Source organism: Orcinus orca, chromosome 11 (assembly GCF_937001465.1).
Source record: "Orcinus orca chromosome 11, mOrcOrc1.1, whole genome shotgun sequence".
Taxonomy (NCBI): Eukaryota; Metazoa; Chordata; class Mammalia; order Artiodactyla; family Delphinidae; genus Orcinus; species Orcinus orca.
In genome coordinates this window covers 42,188,299-42,212,643 of record NC_064569.1, presented here as the reverse complement: position 1 = coordinate 42,212,643, position 24,345 = coordinate 42,188,299, and the positions used below count along the sequence as shown (strand labels likewise).

Sequence of the window (24,345 nt, the reverse complement as noted above, 5' to 3'; positions counted from 1 at the left end):
CTCAATTTTTGTCCCTCAAGGTACATGACATGCTTCAATTCTGTAGGCTAATAATTGTACCAATTCATCCCAGACCCTTTGTTGAACATTACTTTTGATAATTGAAATGGCAGCCACAATGTTTCCCTTCATCTCCTCCAGGCTATGAGAAGATGTGGGACAAACACAAGGTTCTTGACTTATATCCCCTAGAAGTCACATGGAGTGACATCTGGGGACTTCGGACTGTAGTTCCAGAGGTCAATACTTTGAACCGAGCATCTCACTGAGCCCCGTGGAAGGTGTTCTTTCCATGACCTCTGGACCCCACGATCGACTTAAGGTAGAGCCCCATTCTGCTGGAAGACAGAGTTGTCAGAAACTACCTGCAGCTGTGAATAAAGCCACGCAGGTATCATATCCAGATATGCGACCCCATCACTGTGCTCTCTGCCAAAAATGGGTGGACTCTGTTGTGAAAATTGAGAAATACAAGGGAAGCTCTACTGTTTAGTGCATACTACATGTTTATATACGGCATGGTTACTAAGTAATACAATTTTGAAAGTTTCAATACTTTCTGAACCACTCTGTATATCATAGAAGGCTACACTTTCCACTCCAACTTTTGGTGCTGAGACAGACTGGGACCTGGGTCCTGGGACACTTTGCTGCAGTGCTTGCACCTGGGCAAGCATCTCCTTGAACAACAAAATACAAAGAAACTTATAAGGGACTAAAAGTAACTGTATATGTGCAGTTGGGGCAAATTATGGACAACAAGATACAAAAAGACCAAACAAACCCAACTGCCACTTCTGAAGACCTGGGAGCAAAAGCAGGGTACTGCACATGTCCCCTGCACACAACACCACCGAAGGGGTGGCCAAATCACCTAAGCCACCCCTCCAGCCCGACCCCTGGGCCCACCCCTACCCTCACCCTATATAAGGAACAAGCTCGCTCCTGAGCTAGCAAGGAAATACGTTACTTGTTCTCACTCCCCGCTGCTGCAGTAAGGGTCCCAATAAAGCCTTGCCTGAATTTCTTGTCTGACCTCTGATCAATTTCTATTGATTAAGGAGGCTAAGAACCCTGGTCGGTGACAGTGCTACTGTCTCCATCCTTTACATGTGTGGTTGCAGGTGTTTCTCTTTCAATGGATGCTCCCCAGGGACAAGACTGGGTCTGTGGGATTCCCTCTGAACAGCATCATCCTGCTCTGGGGCTTGCAGGGTTAGGCACTTAGTCTTAAGCTTTTGATGGAATGTGACAATGGCCTATTCCTCATTCTCATCTGCCAGCTCCACCCAGGGAGACAGAAAGACAAGGCAAATCCTCCTGAGGCAGACTTTCCGTGGGCTCAGCCTTCAGGGGATCCCTCCTGCCTTCCTCCATGCTGGGAAAAATGCAAGGAGTATGGTTTAATCCTTGGGCCCTAGATCAAAGCCCTTCCTCATTCCATGGCCATGAGAGACAACACCAGCCTGGATGGAGCCTCTCCCAGCAGAGAGTAGAGGCTGGGTTCAGCAGCCTGCTGAGGAGGAGGCTGGCTGTTGCTGGAGCTACTCATGCAGCTTTGCTTCAGTTTCTCTCACATAGTTGCCTGGCTTATCATTCTTTGTTTTAATCTTATTATGAAGGTCCAGCTTCCCCACCTTTCTCCTCTGGGAAAATATAACTCCCCTGTGCTCCACCATAGGACATGATTCAGGATCACTGGGAAGATTTCACGTGAGAAGTCAATTCTCTAACCATCCAGTGGGTCCCCACTGCCTATGAACATAACCCTCTCCTGGGCGCTAAAACAGGGGAAGAGGGCAGAGTACTGCATTCCAGAGGAGGGTAGAAGTACAGCTTAGTCCAGGGAGGCAGTCTAAAAATGGGTTAGGGAACACGGCACACTTCCCACACCCAGACAAAGAAAGATAGAGAAAATCAAGGGCAAATGAACCACTTGCCCTTGACCTTTTAAGGGTAGTGGGACTTGAAAAGAGTGGACAGAAATGGATCAGCCGCAGGGTCCCTCCTCCCTGACTCCCCCTCCACTCTCTCAGGAGCCCTCATCATCTCTCATGAGCCCTCTCAGTGGACATGACTCAGTGTCAGGGTCCCTGGAATTGGTTCCTAGAACAGCATTCCCTGGCAGGTGGTGATATATATATGAATGACTTATAAATCTACCAATAGGAGAAATACTTGTGTCAGGAAATGAAACAAACATGATACTTTACATTGCTGATGCTATCTGGTGCACATGCCAAATTTCACATTGGATCATATGTTGAAGTGAAATCATCCTCTGATAGGCTAAATGGTTGAATGTGAGTTTCCTGCTGCAATTGAATTATATACATCATTGGAGGACGAGTCTGCTCCCACCCTGGAAAAGATATACAATTAGTACTAAAAGAGGAAGTGATCTGATCACCTGTGCTGTTTGACAGAAGCCTGTCCCCGTGTGCACAGCCCAGAGGACAGATAAGGACCCGGAAGAGGGTTACAGCAGAGAACCTGACTCCGCAAGAGGGAGAGGGCAGCCTGCCAGGCTCTCTCCTAGGACTTGGATGCTGCCTTCCTCTGACCACCGCTTCCTTCCAGCCCCTTGAGCAAGGAGCTGCTGCTGGAGAAAAGCTCTTCCCTGCCTGCTGCTCTGAGTGCCAGCAAGCTTTCAAATCACACTTCTGATCTCGTGCCTCTGCATGGCCTCCAGGAGCAAGGACAAACTTCTACCTGTGGCTTCTGGTCTTACTAATGTGGCACAAACCTGCAACACTGGTCGCATTTTCTCCCCACCCCTCCCAGACACATACAGGTTGTCCCTGTGTTCTGTTCTTGAAGCTTCTTGTGGGTCCCTGAACACACCAAGCTTCTTCATACTTCCATTATAATGATGATATTAGCTCATCTTCATTGAGAACTTATGCGCAGACACAGTGCTAAGACTTTTACGTGAATTATTTCACGTAATCCTCACATCACTGTGAGACAGGTACTATTTTCATCCCCCAGTTTACAGCTCTAAAAATGAGTAATTTGCATAAAGACCACGGGAGCCTGTGAGCCTGAGCACTCTGTCTCCAGAGCCCTTGCTCTTAACCAGGGGTTGGCACATTTTTCTTTAAAGCGCCATCTAATAAATTTTTTAAGCTTTGCCAGTCATACACACTTCTGTTGCAACCATTACTCAACTTTGCCATTGCAATGTGAAAGCAGACACAGACATGGGACATTGACATAGACACAGGACATTGGACAAATGCATGTTGCTCCAACTTGACTTGCTAACCCTTCCTCCCCTCCTGGCCTCATCCATGTCAAGTCTAAAGAATCTATCCCAAGAGAGTAGCTCAGAACACCATGCCATGGAAAGGAAAGCTTCTTTCTCAGAATTGGGTGGAATCACATTTCTTGGTAAAGCATTGTGCAACCAGGGTGGAGGAAGGGGAGCTGCTTCCATTGCCTTGAGAAGGTACCTCTTTCCTGCCAGATGCTGAGTTAGCACTCCTTTGGGTAGGGAATGCCCTGCTCTCCTGGATGCTGTGCCTCCGTAACACTGGAGAGATTGAATTGCTTATAAAATAGTAACAAGAGCTTTTCTCAGGCTCATCTCAATAGGGGAGTTTGTCTTTCCTCCCTTGGTTGTCAATTAACCAGATATTCTCATAAATCACCATGCCTACAATTGCTCTCAATATTCCTCTTACTACTTAATGTATGGACTAAGAAATGAATCTCTTTCCCCATAAACCAAACACCATGCTCACTTGACAGCCTTCCCACCCTCTAAGAATGTGTCTGGGGAATTGAGATTTCAAGCACTGAGATTAGAAATATAAATTTGGAATTTACTTGTGACATCATCACACTTATAAAGGCACATTTTAATGATTCACTGCTTCTATATGCCCCTCAACTTTCTGTGCACACCACATTAAGATATATAATTCTTGATTCATAAGAAAGGTCAGAATCTATGGGCATCAAAATGCAGTGAATTCCCTTAATGATTTTTGTCCTACTCATTTTAGCTTCTTTAAATTAAACTCTAAGTTAACATTCCAAAAAACCAGAGAAAAAGGTGTCTATGAATTTCATTTGGTTAAAAAAAAATGTACAGGGTCATCAGCTCAATGGGAAAACAAACACTAGGGAGGGAGGTGCAGGCATGGGTAGAAATCACAAGAAGTCAGATCTCTGGGCAGGGTGGGCTTGGGAGATCTCTTATCCTATTATGAAACTGCCAATTCCACACAGGATAGAGATGCTCTTATGCTGTAAAAACTCAGCTCCTTTGTCCCTCTTGCCCTTCAAAGGAGGGTCATGTGCCCAAAGTAGCCCCCATTCCCAGGCCAGGCCACCAGAAAAGCATCCAGGAGCTCCAGAAGGACAGGTGCAAACATGGCGGAAAAACACCACAAGCCACTTCTTGCTCAGGCCACAGGGCAAATGCCTATTAGCTCTCAGAGGCAGTCCAACTTGATGGGAAGGGTGGTGCTGGTGGAAGAGAAAAACTGTGTGGGAAAGGGGCAAACAGAACAGTGTCTGAGTAAGCAGAAGGAGGGGACAATTATCACAGATCAACTCCTTGTCTCCTTTGTTTGAGAACATGACTAACTCATGACTTCAGTGAATTTACATCCAGACTTATTGTGTTGTGATCAAGTCAAGGCTAGAAGCCAGGAGAATTTCTCCACGAGTAAAGGATGCAAAAGAAGCAACATTCATACTTCATACCTTCATAGTGCCTCGGGGTGATCTCACTCTTTGTAAAGCCCAGCCTCCCCAACCTGCAGGCTCACCTTCCAGCACTGAGCCCAGCCCATTTTCCCCATATATAAGCCACTGCTGGGAACCTCATCTCACCGATCTGCTCCTCTCAGCTCTACCCTCCACCTCTCACGCCCTCCTCAGCCTCTTCGACTTCAGGAACCATGACTTCCAGATCCACCGTGAGAAGCCAAAGCGGCAGCCGCCGTGTCTTCAGTGCCGGCTCAGCTAGAGTCCCTGGGGTCAACCGCTCTGGCTTCAGCAGCATGTCCGTGTGCCGCTCCAGGGGCAGTGGAGGCTTCACTGGAGTGGGTGCAGGAGCTAGCTTTGGCAGCCGCAGCCTCTATGGCATAGGGGGCTCCAAGAGGATCTCCCTCGGAGGGGGCAGCTGTGCCTTCGGTGGCGGATATGGCGGCAGAGCTGGAGGCGGCCTTGGCTTTGGAGGTGGAGCCGGGAGTGGATTTGGTTTCGGCAGTGGAGCTGATGGTGGCTTTGGGCTCGGTGGTGGAGCTGGCTTTGGTGGTGGCTATGGGGGCTCTGGCTTCTCCATCTGCCCCCCTGGAGGCATCCAAGAGGTCACCATCAACCAGAGTCTCCTGACTCCCCTCAACCTGCAAATCGACCCCACCATCCAGCGAATCAAGACTGAGGAGCGGGAGCAGATCAAGACCCTCAACAACAGGTTCGCCTCCTTCATCGACAAGGTGAGCCGGGAGCACCTGCCCTCCACTGGGATTTCAGAGTCCCCAGTCGAGAGACGCAACCAATGTCCTACCAGGGGGAGTCTCGGGAGAGAGGGAGGAGGGGACTCGGGCTAGCTCTCCACTGGGATGCAGGACAGGCTCCATGTGGGCCACAGGTAGAAGGTGATAAAAATCATTTACAGCTACTGATCCCTTAAATGTCTTCATTCCTGCCTGGGAAGCATTCTCCACTCTTGATAACCCTCAAGCAAAGGAAAGGAACTGAGAGAATGGAACGAGTTAGCTTGATCTTCTGAAGGGTCTAAGAAATTAAAAAGGGAATTACAGTGGAAACAGCACTTGAGCCTTAGCTGGGGTGGCGGCGGGGAAGGAAAGAAGATAAAAAACCAAAGGAAATTACAGGAAAAAAAGACTCAGAAACATGTATATGTGCATAGAAATACTTAACTTGTAGAACCAGATCATGAGCATTAAGGGAGCTTGTTTTAGAGGGACTCATACACTAGATGGGAAAGAAGATTAAATCCAATCATCAATAGGGTTGGAATTTAACCATTAGATTCTAAACATTTGACATCCCTTTAACTGAGATACACTCTATAAAATAACTCTGCACAATATACGAGAGAAATACTATTTTAAAGTACATTTGTGATTGTGCATATCAAGAGGAAGAAAAGAAATGTTGAAAGTCACTGACTGACAGGCTCCGTAATTGAGAAGAGGGACTATCTGATAGCTCCCTGGGGAAACTTGGCCAGTGAGATCTGTGTGGTGTGAAGGAAAACAGTCAGGGGAGCGGAACTGTCAGCCTGAGCCTCTGTACATGCTCTGGAGTAGCCCAGCACCATGGGGACCATCAGATCTGCTTGGGGACAGTCAACTCACCTCTCTTCCTTCCTTCTTTCCTTCCTTCCTTCCTTCTTTCCTTTGTTGGACAAATAACCATCTTGTCTTTCTCCAGGTCCGATTCCTGGAGCAGCAGAACAAGGTCCTGGAAACCAAGTGGGCCCTGCTGCAGGAGCAGGGCACAAAGACCGTGAGGCAGAGCCTGGAGCCTTATTTCGAGCAGTACATCAACAATCTCAGGAGACAGCTGGACTGCCTTGTCTCAGAGAGAAGCCGTCTGGACTCAGAGCTCAGGGGGATGCAGGACACGGTAGAAGACTTCAAGAAGAAGTGAGTTACAGGAGAGAAAAGGGCTCAGTTTCCTGAAGCCCACACTTCAAGTCTATTAGATGACCAGGTCCAAATGAGGGCATGATTCTTAGTAAAACGTGTCCATGGAAATGAAACCACAATTCTTGCCTAAACACAAACCCCAAAGAACAAAAGGGCCATACAGGTGGATGGGGAGAGTAAAGATGTAAACAATTTAGGGACCACAGAATTCATCTTTTAGGCTTACTGGCAGGAAAGCTCCATTTGGATATATCCATTGTGGGAAGTTGGGATCCCAGGCTGCCTTTTCTGTATCATCTTCACCACTGACTCAATTAGGTTTTACCCTTTCTAATTCCAGATATGAAGATGAAATCAACAAGCGCATGTCAGCAGAGAATGAATTTGTGAATCTAAAGAAGGTGAGATGAGTAAGATCAGGGGTTCATGTTTCTTTGCCGACGGAGAGGACTCTGAGAAAAGAATAATCAGTGAGACTAAAGGAGGAGCAGACTGGGAAGGAGGGCTTGGCTCATCTGATCCCAAGTTTTTGGCTTCTTCCCTAGGATGTGGATGTTGCTTACATGAGTAAGGTTGATCTACAAGCCAAGGCAGACGCTCTCATAGATGAGATCAACTTCCTCAGAGCCCTCTATGAAGCAGTAAGCATCTTTCCACACTCTGTTTTATTGACTCTAAAGAGATTTGCAAAGGATGGAAAATCTTAGGCTTGGGTACCTCTGTAAATGTCATGGGAAAAGAGGATCTGACGATCTCATGTTCTGCAGGAACTGGCTCAGATGCAAACCCACGTGTCAGATACTTCTGTCGTCCTTTCCATGGACAACAACCGCACCCTGGACCTGGACAGCATCATTGCTGAAGTCAAAGCCCAATATGAGGAGATCGCTCGCAGGAGCCGGGAGGAAGCTGAGTCCTGGTACAAGTGCAAGGTGAGCAGTGAGGGGGAAGCTGTTGAAGAATCCCTGTACCTCCCCCCTGAAGACCAGCAAGGCTTCCCGAGACTTCACTCGGGAAATCTACATCTAGGAAGCGGGGGTCCACTCAAAGAACGTGTACCCTGAACCAACAGAATAGATCTTTACAGTATTTATGTCCAAGTCTAGTAAGTCAAAGAACCTAAATGTAGGACAAAAGCTACCATAGATAAAGGCCAAGGGATCTTTGCTTTAGCTTCACCCTGATGCTGGTTCTCAGAAACAGTACAGAGGATGTTCTGGTCCTGAAGAGAACCAGGCAGTCAGTGGTCCTACCAAGGGTGGTGTGTGATGGGTGTACAGTGTCCATGACCTTGTAACACCAATTTTCTTAAAACGCCTTGTGGAGAAACCATTAGTTTGGATTTGTGAAAACCTTGATTAGTGTCCTGTGAAGTCCATGAACACCATCCTCTCTCCCTCTGGTTTACAGTACGAGGAGCTGCAGAGTTCAGCGTGCAGACATGGGGACGACCTGCGCACCACCAAACAGGAGATCGCTGAGATCAACCGCATGATCCAGAGGCTGAGATCTGAGATCGACCACGTCAAGAAGCAGGTATGGTGGGGACCATGGAGGAGAAAAGCATCCTTTCCTTCCTAGACCACCAGGGATCATCAACCACCATGTAGGGAATTCCTGGGCACTGAGGGAACAGCAGGGAGGGGAGGACATGTACTTCCTCCCTTAGTGAGTTCCCACAGTTTAGAGAGATGGATCCCAACCCAAGAGCAGGAGACAAACGCATGACAGGGCCAATCCCAACTGGTCAGCAGTACAAAGATAAGGTCTTGAGGCACTGAAATGAGATTCCATAAGACGAATGATTGATTAGGGAATGCAAGACACAAGTTGGCAAAGAAAAGTTCAGGCCAGAAAGTGTGAGGAAGAGTGCTGCAAATATGCTCAGATTCGATGTGAAAAAGAAGCTGAGTAAAGACACAGGACAAATGAGGGTTTTCCAAAAATGTGAAGTGGAAGGAAGGCAAGGTCACAACAGTTTAAAGTGAAATCATCTCCTCACTGTGGGTGTCTGTGGTTTTGTGTGAGTTAGCGTGCACGCACATGAACTTACCCAAACTATCAACATTCAGAAGAAGCCAGTGGGTCCATTTCTTCCAATGTCCCCTGGTCTTGGGTCTGCTGTAGTATCTTCCAGCACTCACCACCTCCATCTTCATTAGGGTGGTTAACACAGAGACGCATAGGGAGCTCCTAGCCTAGTTCAGGTTTGCAGAATGGAAAAAGACTGGACAAAAAGAATCAAACCTCCTTTTCCATGGAATCTGGGCTCTAGAGCTCTTCCTCACTGGGAAAGAAGAACCATGGTTCATCTCCTCAGGAGTCCAGATTGCAGGTTCATCTGCCCATCTTCCCCTCTAGTGCACCAACCTGCAATCCGCCATCGCCGATGCAGAGCAGCGTGGGGAGCTGGCCCTCAGGGATGCCAAGAACAAGCTGGCCGAGCTGGAGAACGCCCTGCAGAAGGCCAAGCAGGACATGGCGCAGCTACTGAAGGACTACCAGGAGCTCATGAATGTCAAGCTGGCCCTGGACGTGGAGATCGCCACCTACAGGAAGCTGCTGGAGGGCGAGGAGTGCAGGTGAGTAACTCACACAACCTCCTCAAACATCTGGGTCCATCTCCAAGGTGTCCAGCCAGTGAGCACCACTGGAAGGCACTCTAGTCGTGGCCATAATGCCACTCCCAGAAAACCACGTAGAAGGCACGTTCCCCATGGGCTCTCCTCACGCCAAAGCTTCCCACGCTGGTCCAGCTCTGGCTCTGAGGTCTCATAATGGCTGTGTCTCCTCTCTCCTAGGCTGTATGGGGAAGGCGCTGGACAAGTCAACATCTGTAAGTACCTTCACTTGCCTCCCTCCCTTGCCCTTGTGCTCTTCTGACTGGACTGTGTGTGGCAGAGTGAGCTCACCATGTCTTGTCATGGCCTTGTCTCCTTGCCTCTCCAGCCGTGGTACAGTCCACCACCTCCAGTGGCTATGGCGGTGCTGGCGGTGTCAGCAGCGGCTACGGCATGGGCGGAGGCGGTGTCAGCAGCGGCTACGGCGTGGGCGGAGGCAGTGGCTACTCCTACGGCAGTGGTCTCAACGTTGGAGGTGGCTTCAGTTCCAGCAGTGGCAGAGCAATAGGTGGTGGCCTCAGCTCCTCCGGGGGCAGCAGTTCCACCGTCAAATTCAGCACCACCACCTCCTCCTCTGGCAGGAAGAGCTACAGGCCTTGAACACCTGCCACGGGCTCGTGGTCCCACAGCATCTCAGGCTCCCTCTCTGGCTTCACTGCCCTTTCCTCCAGTTGCTTCCTCTCTCCTGCTTCTTTCTTCTCTTACTCCTTGAGTTAGAACTGAAGTTGCTGAGTGCCCTCATGTCCTCTCTGCCACACCTGCTGCATCTGAGCTTCCATTGCTCACCATCGGAAGGTCCCTGTCTGGGTCCTACTCCAGAACAGGGCAATCCCCCTAGCTTTCCACTGGCCCAGTATGTCCCATCTCACAGGTGTTGTGTTCCTCCCTTGCAGTGATCATGAAAGCACAAGTGACTAGTTCTATGATGTACGGGGGTCTGTATCCCTGTGATGCTTCCTCTGCTCTTTGCTCACTTGTATTGCTAAATAAAGCAGATTTATACTATAATGCATGGTTTCATATTGCCTTGCTTTGTTACCAATGGTTCTTGCGGTTTTCATAGGGCAAATGCCTTTTCAGGAATGAAGCATACTCCCAATTGCCATGTGCGTCGCCCCCCTCCTTTAGAGAACTTCAACAAACAGCAACTTAGCATCTGGTTGCTCAGGAGTCCTCCAAGAAGAGTTTGGCAATTGAAGCGGGAGGGATCAGGTCCATCATCATAGTAAAGTCTGTTTTCACTGCCCTTACCAGGTGCCAGCAGATTAGTTTCTCTGACTTGGTCTCTAACTGTCTACCTCCTCCTGCCCCAGTGGATACCCATACTCCCCAGAGAATCATATTACAGTCCAAGTAGATCAGGACATTGACTAGAGAGTAAGATATTTGATTTATACTTAGAAATGCCTCATGACCAAGAAACTTGCCTGACAACATGTATCAGGAATAATCTAAATGTACATACTTCTGAAATGAAATTATGCTTCTAGCAATGTGTCCTGAGGAAATAGTACAAATGCAGAAAGCTGTACTTCATGGTTGTCAATCCCAATAATCCTTTTGACAGGGAAAAATTGGAAACACTTGGCAAATTCAGGATCCAAAGACTCAGACACAAAGCACAGGTGTTGATTTTTTGAAGTGTGGAGTCAAAATAAGAATGGAAATGCCTTCTTCCTTACCACATAATCCTCTCACAGAGACTCAAAGAAGTAGGGTCCTTGCAGCTCCAAAGAGATAGCCCTGCATCCTCTCTCAGCTGTGCCCTGGCTTCCTTTGACTTTTACAAATGGGTAATGGAAAACTCAGGATACAGTGCAAGGTTGGTCTGTCAACATTTTCCTGAGGGCCAGTCACTTTTTCCAGTCTCTGTTCTGTCCATGTCCCTAATCCCAGGCTTTTTCTCTGGAGAATTCTGCCTTATACCATTAGGAATGAAAGTTCCCTTGTTAGGAGTCAAGGAGAAATGACTGATTCTACGAATGGGGTGGAATATATACATAAGATGATCCTGCAGCATCTTTCAGTGCCAAGAAGTAAAGAAATAATCAAAAAGACTCTGTAAGAGCTCCTAATAGACAAATTGGAACAACTTGAGCCATAAATAAATAGATAAATAAATAATGTACTGGATTATAACCCAAATTATGAAATAATTATTCATGGTCCCCACTGACGTGAATAAGTGATTGACTAAATTGATTAATAAGGGATGATTGACAGCTCTTAGGCAGAAGAATTTCATTTAGTTACATAGGTGCTCCCCAATCAAGGAAGGAGTGAAGAACTGCTCCCCCCTAAGTGTGGGCTGTGCACAATGATTTCCTTGCAAAGAGCACAGTCTAAAAATGGGGGAAAAGAGTAACTTTACTGTCAAGAAATTAATCAAACACTTCCTCAGCCAGGTGATTAAGGGTAACACCGACAGTAGTAAGTCTATCATAGCAAGTACCCTGGATATGATGTAATGAGAAGGGCACACGTCATCTCTGTGGTCTTCCTCCCAAACACCATAACTCCAGTTTATTCATGAGACAACATCAGACAAAGCCCAGTTGTGGACATCTGCAAAACACCTGGGCAGAGTTCCCCAAAACTTTCAAGGTCATTAAGACAAGGAAAACCTGACAAACTGTGTTAGCCAAGAAGGAGACACAATGACTAAATGGAAAGTGGATGATACCCTAGAAGAGAAAAAAGAATATTGGGCAAAAGGTAAGGAAATCCGAATGAAGTATAGATTAGTTAATAATAATATATTTATATTGTTTCCTTAATTGTGATAAATATAACTAAAGTGAGGTATTAATAATAGGGGGAATGAATGTGTATTGTATACAGACCTCTTTGTACTATCTTCACATTTTTTTGTAAATCTGAAACTATTCTGAAATAAAAGTTTATTATGAAAAACGCTTAAAGTGTGGGTCTCAAAGTAACATCTGTATTTTTCACTAAACTAATTTTGTACACAAAATTATGAAACAAGTAAGGGAGAGAAAGAGACAGAATCACAAAGGAACACAAAGACGGTTGCAGGGCCACAGATACAGAGAAATCATTGAAGAACTAATGCTAAAACAATAATGTTCATCATCTCAAGCTAGTGTTAACTCTAGTAAACTGTCTTTCTTTTACGTTGTGTACTTTCTAAATTTTTTGATGTTGAACGTGTCATTTCAAAAGAGAAAGTGTGTTCCCCACAATGTCATTGTATGACATCTGAGATTAAACGTGGTTACACTTTTTGGTACTAAGGAAGGAAAGATTCAGTCTCTAGATTAAGGTCCCTGAGATTAAAACATTCAGATTGATTTCCTTTGCTCACTGAGGACTGAATAAGAGGAAACGTATTTCTTTTGCAACAGCAAAGACGTGTTTTTGAGTCAAGGAAGGACTCGGCAGTTCTGACGGTCCTTAGATACTGGATTTGACTCCTAAGGAGGCTAGCCAATTGCCTCCTCCTGTATGGAGCCCATGTACCTGGAAAATATAGGAAATACATTTTTAAAATAACAACCTCCAATAGAAAACCATTTTCCAGTTAGGGGCTGTATCCAAAGTTCACCTTACCTGAATCTTCTGTGATTCAGAATGATCACTTGTGAGCCATACCACGTGGATTCTAGCTGCATTGGCTAGAATCGCCAGTACAGCCCAGTGCATGGAATCCCAGCTCACGGTGGGGGCATGGGGTGCAGAACAGCCAGAGGAGGGAATGTTTCTACAGGTGCTGAGAGAAGGCTGCTCTTCTCTGCGCTGCTCCATGCTCCCAGAGTCATCCCTACAGAATTCCTTGCTAGCTAACTCTTCATTGTACTTGGCCTTGAGAAAAGCTGACAGTAGATCCCAGGATGGGAGGAGAAAAGGGTTGAGGAGTTCTTCTCTAACAGCAGCTGGATTCCTTTAACCATGAATTTTGCTGGGCAGTGCCTTCTCCTCAATGCTCTTACTTCCTGGGCTCCAGGGGTGTCCCTTTAGCACTAGAAAGTGAGTGGCAGAGGAAAACCATACTCTTGAGGTCTGGGAGGCCGATCCCCTCAGATGTGCCATTTTCCCTAACATTCTTACTGTCCCCAACCTCCTCATGCACCTATAGAATCCCCTTCTTTAACCCCACTGCCATCTGTATCTGTACTCCCTCCCTTAAGAAATTCCTCTCCATCAAATGCAATAATGGAAGACCTTTCCTTCCTGCTTCTGTTTGAAACTGCAAGCCTAGAATTTATCTGGATTCTTATGAAGGTTTTCCTTCATCCCGCCTTTCTATCTCTCCATTCCTCTTGCCTAAACTGATTTTCTTCATAGCACTTTCAGGGTGTAGCCACAAAGAAATCAGAAACTGCATTTAATAGAGCTCTTTTTAGTAATAGTATTTGTACTGTTATTTTGACACTATCATAGGTTTGTTGTAGGATAAAGCAAATAAGTAATATGTCATTCAGAGCTCAGCTTTTCAGAGTGAGTAAAATAAATACAGGTATAAAATCATCCTGTATTCTATTTAAATGGAAATATCAGTATAAACTTCTGATGTGAGTACTTTTTAATTATATTTTTACATTTTTCTTAGCTCTATCCATTGAAAAGTCTTCAAAGCAAGAATAACCCAGTAACAATGAACACCCATAGCATGCAAGTTTTAGCTTGTGAATATCATTTCTCAATAAAAGGTACCAGAGCTACTCACAAAAATGGCTGATTCCATGTCTGTTGCAAGATAAGCACAAGGTAGCCTTGAGACATCTCGTCCCTGTCAACAAGGGAGCTTTCAAAGTCCAATGCGTTTCTGTCAAAAGGACACAGAAGCCAATCTGAGGAGCTCCCATTGGCCTAAAATGGACAGTTAAAGCACCAGAAGGATTAATGCCTGCAATGGACTCAAACATATCAAATATATTTTTTGAACTGTGAATTTATAATTATACAAACCCCAAAAAACAAACAAACAAAAAATAACTTTCTTTATTACATTTGGAAATTGCTGGGGTCCCAACCCACTATTTTAAAATTGCAAAATAAAGGAAAAAAAGCACTTATTCTGCCTTTCCTGTATCAATTAACTACATATTAGGTTACCTAAAAAGGAAACAATGACAATTCCTTCCTTATAGATGACTCCCAGGTGATAAATGCAGAGGCAGGACGTTAAATTAATAAGTTACCAGTTTGCAACCCCTCATGAAATGTCAATCTGGGAATTGATCAATGAATATTAAAATATTACATGACAAATTTATTGGACACTTTTTCAGGGAGGGTTAAGACTGGAACTATAGATATACCTGGATCAGTCTTCACATCACTAAATTGAACAACTTGTGTTATATGCCTCATGATCTGATGCAACATGGGGCACACAGCACCAGCTGGGACATAATCTTGCCTGAAACAATGGAACTAAATCTAATCAACTCTAATATAACTAGTACCTAGGAAAAACCGGCGTTACAAGTTACGTGGCACCAACAGAAACAACGAGCCAAATACAGAACGCAGACGTTCTAGAGAAAAAAAACAATTTCTCCACAAATCAGTGGTATATAAAAGAAAACAATGGAATCTATTACAGAATGAAAGAAGCTTAAGAGAACCAACAGTCCAATGCAATATGTGAATCTAGTTAGGCTGTTGCTTCAAGCAAACCAGCATAAAAAGACATCTTTGAGATTATCAGAGAAGTATGAACATAAATGAGTATTAGGTTTCATTAAGAAGTGACTGTTGCTCATGATCGATATAAAACTGTTGTACAGTTAGATTTAAAAGTCCTTAAGAACTTAGACATGCGTGCAAATATTGACAAGTGAAATGACTTAATGTCTTAATTTCCTTGAAGATACATCAACAGAAGTAGAAGATTTCAATATAAGAAGTAATGGAATTAGATGAGACATGCTGAGAAATATGGACAAGTGTTTAATCTGGGGGATTGGTACATGGTGGTTTACATACTATTCTCTTTCATTGTATCTGTTGGGCTTTCAATGATGCAAACTGTGATTAAGCAATAAAGGAGGTTCTTCCACTGAGGAGAACACAAATATATTTTGGGATTAAATTTCTGATTATGGTAAATATGATGGCTTGTAGAAAACTTTCAGGTGACTCTTATCATGGCTCAGGGAAGGGAGAGGCCCTGAGCACAATGATGTCTTCATTGAATCCAATAGTTTCCATGCAGCATGAGAAAGGAAAATTAATATGTTGAATTTCAATTATTGCTTAATATTTTAAATGCTATATGTATTTTAAATATAAATATATGAATGGGAGACTTCTGAATGTAGCCTAATGGAGGAAAGGGAGGCATTTCCCCTTCTCAGATATTATCTTAAAACAAACAAGGAGAACAAGAAATGTAAAAGTAATCTCCACACTCAATCCCCAAAAGGAAAACATCTTAAAGTCCTTCAATCAAAAAAAAAATAAAAATAGAAAACTCTTCTCACAGAAAGAAAGAAATCAAACACAGTTATTGGGAAACTGAGAGAGAAGATGCCCTCAGTGCAGATCTCAGAAAATCCAGTGAAGAACACTCTTGAGAGCAAACAAATCAACACTAAACAATGTGGTAACCACAGAGGGACAGCACACAAAGTTAACCCTGAGGTTTTCCTACTGCCAGGCACTGCTGACTCATGTAACTCCTACTGTATGAATGTGAAGAACATGTCCTCGGGTGCAAATCCAAGAATCGCTGGTTTGCAACAGTCAGAAGTGGGTGTGTGTGTTCCAGGGAGGACCCATTTGCCATGAAGTTTCAAGACCCAGTGAAGGCAGGGTTGAGTAAGTGATCAGAGGCAAGGCCTATTGGCAACAGGTTGTCGGGGAAGCAAAGAAGACTGAGACTGAACTGCGAGCCATGCTGCAGCCGTCTTCCTTGGCTTCGTCTAATTAAAATTAAAAGAATTATTCACACAGCCTGTGCCATAATGAGAATTCCTGTTAGCCTGGTTGCAGCCTGGCCCCTCCTCCCAGAATACTGTCTGCAAAAGACAGGTCCAGAAGGAGCTCGCCTCTTTCAAAGATGAGCCCTTGTTAGAAAGGAACAACAATTCCAGGCCCCACGAAGGATACTTTACATTGAAACAGAGAAACAAAAGTCACTTAGAAAACACTCCACAGAAAAAAGTGACAAAAATTATTACCGAAAGGGCAATGAAATAAACACCACGGTGAAATAAGGCAACAAAGGGGCAGCAGAGTGCGAAATAAAAGAGTAAAATACGAGTTGATAGAGCTCAGAAAAGGAGCGGAGAAGAAAGATAAAGCCACAATAGAAACGAAGGCCAACCTGAAAGCAGCACAAGACGTTGCTGATGCACAGCAATGGACCACAGGTAAAGGTGGAGAAACAGCCTGTAGAAAATAGCATGAGAACCGAGTGAAAACATAGATATGGGAGACAAAGTACATATACCATGAGTGCAACTTCAAAAGAAAATATATATGTGTGTTTCATATATATATGTATGTATATATTCAATATATATCCTCGCATGCATCACACACACCCAAGGAAAGACACAGAAACATATCTAAGTGACGTGACTACAAGGGTACACAGGGAAGTGGCAACACTGCTTTGTCTTCCTAGACAGGAGTGGGGAATGATCTTGAGCATGTAATTTTTTCCTTAACCATGTATTACTTGTTTAATTTTTCAGTTAATAAGTAGGTGTGTAAATATCAATATTCAGTATATAAATAGGCATTCTATGACATCCGTATCTGTAATGTTTAAATAGATAGCTTATTAAGCTTCTAGTTTGAACTGTCAGTTTACAGGATACACAAAGGACACGAGATCATGTTAAATAAGACAACACGACTATGCAAATGCACAGGACAAATAACCTGTTTTTTATTTTTTTCACAAATAAACTGCAAGTGGAAAAGCGGAGGAGGATTTAAGGACTTAAATGATTTTACAGATGTATTACTTTAAAGACATATCACCGAAATACAAAATGTATGGAACTTATTAGAATCCTGATTTGGACAACCAAAACATAAAATATAAATAACACAAACAGATTTAGTTCAAGATTGAATAGATACTCCTTAATGTTAATGAATACATACATATTAAGGATATATAAATGGTATTTGGTTATGTATTTAAAAAGCACCTCATTTACAAAATAAATGTTGAATTCTATACTAAAGAAATGATATGACCTCTGGGATTTGCTTTTGAATATTTTAAGATTGAAAGGGAATTGGGTGGGAGTATAGAAAAAATAAGGCTGACCATGAGTTAATACTTTGTATAAAATCCAGTGATAGATATACAGAGGCCCATTATATTGTAAATCTACGTATCTACCTGTGGGAAATTTTTAATGAAAGCAAAAAAAAGTCATGTTTAACTTCTGTAATCAGTGAAAACACTAATAATTATAGGTAAGGGATAAGCAATAGGTTATTTTGATCTCCAGTATTTCTGCCTTGTGGGTGAAACACCAAGGCAGAGGAGCTTCAGTACATTTCATACACGAGCATAACATGGAGAACCTCTGTGTGAGTCAGTGACTAACTCCCAGCTAAGTGAATTCAGACTAGTCTTATTGTACTGAGAGCAGTCAAAGCTGGAAGGCAGGAGAAATTTTCCCTGACTAAAGGAAATCTAAAATGCGATCTTCAGATTTCATAACTTTTCTAATAAACCACATGTGATCTCACTCTTTGTAAAGCCCAGCCTTCCCAACCTGTAGGCTCACCTTCCAGCACTGAGCCCAGCCCATTTTCCCCATATATAAGCCACTGCTGGGAACCTCATCTCACCGATCTGCTCCTCTCAGCTCTACCCTCCACCTCTCACGCCCTCCTCAGCCTCTTCGACTTCAGGAACCATGACTTCCAACTCCACCGTGAGAAGCCAAAGCGGCAGCCGCCGTGTCTTCAGTGCCGGCTCAGCTAGAGTCCCTGGGGTCAACCGCTCTGGCTTCAGCAGCATGTCCGTGTGCCGCTCCAGGGGCAGTGGAGGCTTCACTGGAGTGGGTGCAGGAGCTAGCTTTGGCAGCCGCAGCCTCTATGGCATAGGGGGCTCCAAGAGGATCTCCCTCGGAGGGGGCAGCTGTGCCTTCGGTGGCGGATATGGCGGCAGAGCTGGAGGCGGCCTTGGCTTTGGAGGTGGAGCCGGGAGTGGATTTGGTTTCGGCAGTGGAGCTGATGGTGGCTTTGGGCTCGGTGGTGGAGCTGGCTTTGGTGGTGGCTATGGGGGCTCTGGCTTCTCCATCTGCCCCCCTGGAGGCATCCAAGAGGTCACCATCAACCAGAGTCTCCTGACTCCCCTCAACCTGCAAATCGACCCCACCATCCAGCGAATCAAGACTGAGGAGCGGGAGCAGATCAAGACCCTCAACAACAGGTTCGCCTCCTTCATCGACAAGGTGAGCCGGGAGCACCTGCCCTCCACTGGGATTTCAGAGTCCCCAGTCGAGAGACGCAACCAATGTCCTACCAGGGGGAGTCTCGGGAGAGAGGGAGGAGGGGACTCGGGCTAGCTCTCCACTGGGATGCAGGACAGGCTCCATGTGGGCCACAGGTAGAAGGTGATAAAAATCATTTACAGCTACTGATCCCTTAAATGTCTTCATTCCTGCCTGGGAAGCATTCTCCACTCTTGATAACCCTCAAGCAAAGGAAAGGAACTGAGAGAATGGAACGAGTTAGCTTGATCTTCTGAAGGGTCTAAGAAATTAAAAAGGGAATTACAGTGGAAACAGCACTTGAGCCTTAGCTGGGGTGGCGGCGGGGAAGGAAAGAAGATAAAAAACCAAAGGAAATTACAGGAAAAAAAGACTCAGAAACATGTATATGTGCATAGAAATACTTAACTTGTAGAACCAGATCATGAGCATTAAGGGAGCTTGTTTTAGAGGGACTCATACACTAGATGGGAAAGAAGATTAAATCCAATCATCAATAGGGTTGGAATTTAACCATTAGATTCTAAACATTTGACATCCCTTTAACTGAGATACACTCTATAAAATAACTCTGCACAATATACGAGAGAAATACTATTTTAAAGTACATTTGTGATTGTGCATATCAAGAGGAAGAAAAGAAATGTTGAAAGTCACTGACTGACAGGCTCCGTAATTGAGAAGAGGGACTATCTGATAGCTCCCTGGGGAAACTTGGCCAGTGAGATCTGTGTGGTGTGAAGGAAAACAGTCAGGGGAGCAGAACTGTCAGCCTGAGCCTCTGTACATGCTCTGGAGTAGCCCAGCACCATGGGGACCATCAGATCTGCTTGGGGACAGTCAACTCACCTCTCTTCCTTCCTTCTTTCCTTCCTTCCTTCCTTCTTTCCTTTGTTGGACAAATAACCATCTTGTCTTTCTCCAGGTCCGATTCCTGGAGCAGCAGAACAAGGTCCTGGAAACCAAGTGGGCCCTGCTGCAGGAGCAGGGCACAAAGACCGTGAGGCAGAGCCTGGAGCCTTTGTTCGAGCAGTACATCAACAATCTCAGGGGACACCTGGACTACCTTGTCTCAGAGAGAAGCCGTCTGGACTCAGAGCTCAGGGGGATGCAGGACACGGTAGAGGACTTCAAGAAGAAGTGAGTTACAGGAGAGAAAAGGGCTCAGTTTCCTGAAGCCCGCGCTTCAAGTCTATTAGATGACCAGGTCCAAATGAGGGCATGATTCTTAGTAAAACGTGTCCATGGAAATGAAACCACAATTCTTGCCTAAACACAAACCCCAAAGAACAAAAGGGCCATACAGGTGGATGGGGAGAGTAAAGATGTAAACAATTTAGGGACCACAGAATTCATCTTTTAGGCTTACTGGCAGGAAAGTTCCATTTGGATATATCCATTGTGGGAAGTTGGGATCCCAGGCTGCCTTTTCTGTATCATCTTCACCACTGACTCAATTAGGTTTTACCCTTTCTAATTCCAGATATGAAGATGAAATCAACAAGCGCACATCAGCAGAGAATGAATTTGTGAATCTAAAGAAGGTGAGATGAGTAAGATCAGGGGTTCATGTTTCTTTGCCGACGGACAGGACTCTGAGAAAAGAATATAATCAGCGAGACTAAAGGAGGAGCAGACTGGGAAGGAGGGCTTGGCTCATCTGATCCCAAGTTTTTGGCTTCTTCCCTAGGATGTGGATGTTGCTTACATGACTAAGGTTGATCTACAAGCCAATGCAGACTCTCTCATAGATGAGATCAACTTCCTCAGAGCCCTCTATGAAGCAGTAAGCATCTTTCCACACTGTTTTATTGACTCTAAAGAGATTTGCAAAGGATGGAAAATCTTAGGCTTGGGTACCTCTGTAAATGTCATGGGGAAAGAGGATCTGACGATCTCATGTTCTGCAGGAACTGGCTCAGATGCAAACCAACGTCTCAGATACTTCTGTCGTCCTCTCCATGGACAACAACCGCACCCTGGACCTGGACAGCATCATCGCTGAAGTCAAAGCCCAATATGAGGAGATCGCTCGCAGGAGCCGGGAGGAGGCTGAGTCCTGGTACAAGTGCAAGGTGAGCAGTGAGGGGAAAGCTGTTGAAGAATCCCTGTACCTCCCCCCGGAAGACCAGCAAGGCTTCCCGAGACTTCACTCGGGAAATCTACATCTAGGAAGCGGGGGTCCACTCAAAGAACGTGTACCCTGAACCAACAGAATAGATCTTTACAGTATTTATGTCCAAGTCTAGTAAGTCAAAGAACCTAAATGTAGGACAAAAGCTACCATAGATAAAGGCCAAGGGATCTTTGCTTTAGCTTCACCCTGATGCTGGTTCTCAGAAACAGTACAGAGGATGTTCTGGTCCTGAAGAGAACCAGGCAGTCAGTGGTCCTACCAAGGGTGGTGTGTGATGGGTGTACAGTGTCCATGACCTTGTAACACCAATTTTCTTAAAACGCCTTGTGGAGAAACCATTAGTTTGGATTTGTGAAAACCTTGATTAGTGTCCTGTGAAGCCCATGAACACCATCCTCTCTCCCTCTGGTTTACAGTACGAGGAGCTGCAGAGTTCAGCGTGCAGATATGGGGACGACCTGTGCAACACCAAACAGGAGATCGCTGAGATCAACCGCATGATCCAGAGGCTGAGATCTGAGATTGAACACGTCAAGAAGCAGGTATGGTGGGGACCATGGAGGAGAAAAGCATCCTTTCCTTCCTAGACCACCAGGGATCATCAACCACCATGTAGGGAACTCCTGGGCACTGAGGGAACAGCAGGGAGGGGAGGACATGTACTTCCTCCCTTAGTGAGTTCCCACAGTTTAGAGAGATGGATCCCAACCCAAGAGCAGGAGACAAACGCATGACAGGGCCAATCCCAACTGGTCAGCAGTACAAAGATAAGGTCTTGAGGCACTGAAGTGAGATTCAATAAGAGGAATGATTGATTTGGGAACTCAAGACAGTAGTTGGCAAAGAAAAGTTCAGGCCAGAAAGTGTGAGGAAGAGTGCTGCAAATATGCTCAGATTCGATGTGAAAAAGAAGCTGAGTAAAGACACAGGACAAATGAGGGTTTTCCAAAAATGTGAAGTGGAAGGAAGGCAAGGTCGCAGCTGTTTAAAGTGAAATCATCTCCTCACTGTGGGTGTCTGTGGTTTTGTGTGAGTTAGTGTGCACGCACATGAACTTACCCAAACTGTCAACATTCAGAAGAAGCCAGTGGGTCCATTTCTTCCAATGTCCCCTGGTCTTGGGTCTGCTGTAGTATCTTCCAGCACTCACCACCTCCATCTTCATTAGGGTGGTTAACACAGAGGCGTATAGGGAGCTCCTAGCCTAGTTCAGGTTTGCAGAATGGAAAAAGACTGGACAAAAAGAATCAAACCTCCTTTTCCATGGAATCTGGGCTCTAGAGCTCTTCCTCACTGGGAAAGAAGAACCATGGTTCATCTCCTCAGGAGTCCAGATTGCAGGTTCATCTGCCCATCTTCCCCTCTAGTGCACCAGCCTGCAATCCGCCATCGCCGATGCAGAGCAGCGTGGGGAGCTGGCCCTCAGGGATGCCAAGAACAAGCTGGCCGAGCTGGAGAACGCCCTGCAGAAGGCCAAGCAGGACATGGCGCAGCTACTGAAGGACTACCAGGAGCTCATGAATGTCAAGCTGGCCCTGGACGTGGAGATCGCCACCTACAGGAAGCTGCTGGAGGGCGAGGAGTGCAGGTGAGTAACTCACACAACCTCCTCAAACATCTGGGTCCATCTCCAAGGTGTCCCGCCAGTGAGCACCACTGGAAGGCACTCTAGTCGTGGCCATAATGCCACTCCCAGAAAACCACGTAGAAGGCACGTTCCCCATGGGCTCTCCTCACGCCAAAGCTTCCCACGCTGGTCCAGCTCTGGCTCTGAGGTCTCATAATGGCTGTGTCTCCTCTCTCCTAGGCTGTATGGGGAAGGCGCTGGACAAGTCAACATCTGTAAGTACCTTCACTTGCCTCCCTCCCTTGCCCTTGTGCTCTTCTGACTGGACTGTGTGTGGCAGAGTGAGCTCACCATGTCTTGTCATGGCCTTGTCTCCTTGCCTCTCCAGCCGTGGTACAGTCCACCACCTCCAGTGGCTATGGCGGTGCTGGTGGTGCTGGCGGTGTCAGCAGCGGCTACGGCATGAGCGGAGGCGGTGTCAGCAGCGGCTACGGCGTGGGCGGAGGCAGTGGCTACTCCTACGGCAGTGGTCTCAGCGTTGGAGGTGGCTTCAGTTCCAGCAGTGGCAGAGCAATAGGTGGTGGCCTCAGCTCCTCCGGGGGCAGCAGTTCCACCGTCAAATTCAGCACCACCTCCTCCTCCGGCAGGAAGGGCTACAGGCCTTGAACACCTGCCACGGGCTCGTGGTCCCACAGCGTCTCAGGCTCCCTCTCTGGCTTCACTGCCCTTTCCTCCAGTTGCTTCCTCTCTCCTGCTTCTTTCTTATCTTACTCCTTGAGTTAGAACTGAAGTTGCTGAGTGCCCTCATGTCCTCTCTGCCACACCTGCTGCATCTGAGCTTCCATTGCTCACCATCGGAAGGTCCCTGTCTGGGTCCTACTCCAGAACAGGGCAATCCCCCTAGCTTTCCACTGGCCCAGTATGTCCCATCTCACAGGTGTTGTGTTCCTCCCTTGCAGTGATCATGAAAGCACAAGTGACTAGTTCTATGATGTACGGGGGTCTGTATCCCTGTGATGCTTCCTCTGCTCTTTGCTCACTTGTATTGCTAAATAAAGCAGATTTGTACTATAATGCATGGTTTCATATTGCCTTGCTTTGTTACCAATGGTTCTTGCGGTTTTCATCGGGCAAATGCCTTTTCAGGAATGAAGCATACTCCCAATCCCCATGTGCGTCGCCCCCCTCCTTTAGAGAATTTGACAAACAGCCGTTTGGCATCCTTATGCTCAGATTTCCTTCACAGGTAAGATTTCATCTAAATGTTTGGCAAGTGTAATGGGAAGAATATGGTTCACCATATTGTATACTCTCCTTTTAATTGCCCATACCAAGAAGTAATGGTTGAGTTTCTCTTCCTTCTTCTCTAATATCACTCCAGCCATGCCCAAGGGATCAACTCTCAATGTCCAGTAGGGGAAAGATATTTCTGGTCTAACATAGCAAAATGACATTTAACAAGAGAGTAAGATGTTTGATTTTTATTTAGACTTAACTTCATGACCAACATACTTGCCTGACAAGGTGTATCAAGGGTAGTTAAAGTGGATATACTGCTGAGCTGAAATTCTATTTCTAGAAATGTATTCTGAAGAAATACTACAAATGCAGGAAGGAGTATGTACATGGATGTGAATCCCATCTTCCCAGCAGGGAAAATTAAAAGCAGGAGAGCTGGTCAAATCACCACCAAACTCAGATTCTGGTTTCTTAAAGTGCGAAGGCAAAACGAGAATGGGAATATCTACCTTCTCACACCTTAAGACTCTTGCAGAGATGGATGAAGCTGAATCCTTCATCTCTCTGGTGTGCTCTGGCTACTGTGACTTCTCTGAATGGGTAATGAAAACTCAGGATATGGTGCAAGGCTCATCATTCACTAGTGCTGCCTTTTGTCCACACCATTCCCTATTTCCTCATGAGTGACAAGTATCTCCCTTGCCCCCAG

The 24,345-nt window shown here is 45.6% G+C and overlaps 2 protein-coding genes and 1 long non-coding RNA gene across 4 annotated transcripts; 2 read left to right on the top strand and 1 right to left on the bottom strand.

The window, feature by feature from the left end:
- Window positions 1–4,831: 4,831 nt before the first annotated feature.
- Window positions 4,832–10,264, top strand: LOC101290218 (keratin, type II cytoskeletal 6A). Its single transcript, XM_049694123.1, has 9 exons — window positions 4,832–5,453; window positions 6,418–6,632; window positions 6,976–7,036; window positions 7,181–7,276; window positions 7,403–7,567; window positions 8,046–8,171; window positions 8,997–9,217; window positions 9,437–9,471; window positions 9,585–10,264. The coding sequence occupies exons 1-9, from the start codon at window positions 4,914–4,916 to the stop codon at window positions 9,854–9,856; spliced, it is 1,731 nt and encodes a 576-aa protein (XP_049550080.1). The 5' UTR covers window positions 4,832–4,913; the 3' UTR covers window positions 9,857–10,264.
- On the bottom strand, window positions 6,462–19,893 carry LOC125960409 (uncharacterized). The gene is made up of 2 exons (XR_007470028.1): window positions 19,751–19,893; window positions 6,462–6,549 (listed from the first exon to the last, which is right to left on the bottom strand). It is a non-coding gene; the product is annotated as an uncharacterized LOC125960409 (long non-coding RNA).
- LOC125960407 (keratin, type II cytoskeletal 6A-like) lies at window positions 18,050–23,471 on the top strand. 2 transcript variants are annotated; one of them, XM_049694122.1, is made up of 10 exons: window positions 18,050–18,654; window positions 19,619–19,833; window positions 20,177–20,237; window positions 20,384–20,479; window positions 20,604–20,768; window positions 21,247–21,372; window positions 22,198–22,418; window positions 22,638–22,672; window positions 22,786–22,827; window positions 22,870–23,471. In XM_049694122.1, exons 1-10 carry the CDS (start codon window positions 18,115–18,117, stop codon window positions 23,061–23,063), a joined length of 1,695 nt encoding a protein of 564 aa, XP_049550079.1. In that variant the 5' UTR covers window positions 18,050–18,114; the 3' UTR covers window positions 23,064–23,471. The 2 variants fall into 2 exon arrangements, with proteins under 2 accessions (XP_049550079.1, XP_049550078.1); XM_049694121.1 differs by having other exon boundaries at window positions 18,100–18,654; window positions 22,786–23,471.
- Window positions 23,472–24,345: the final 874 nt, after the last annotated feature.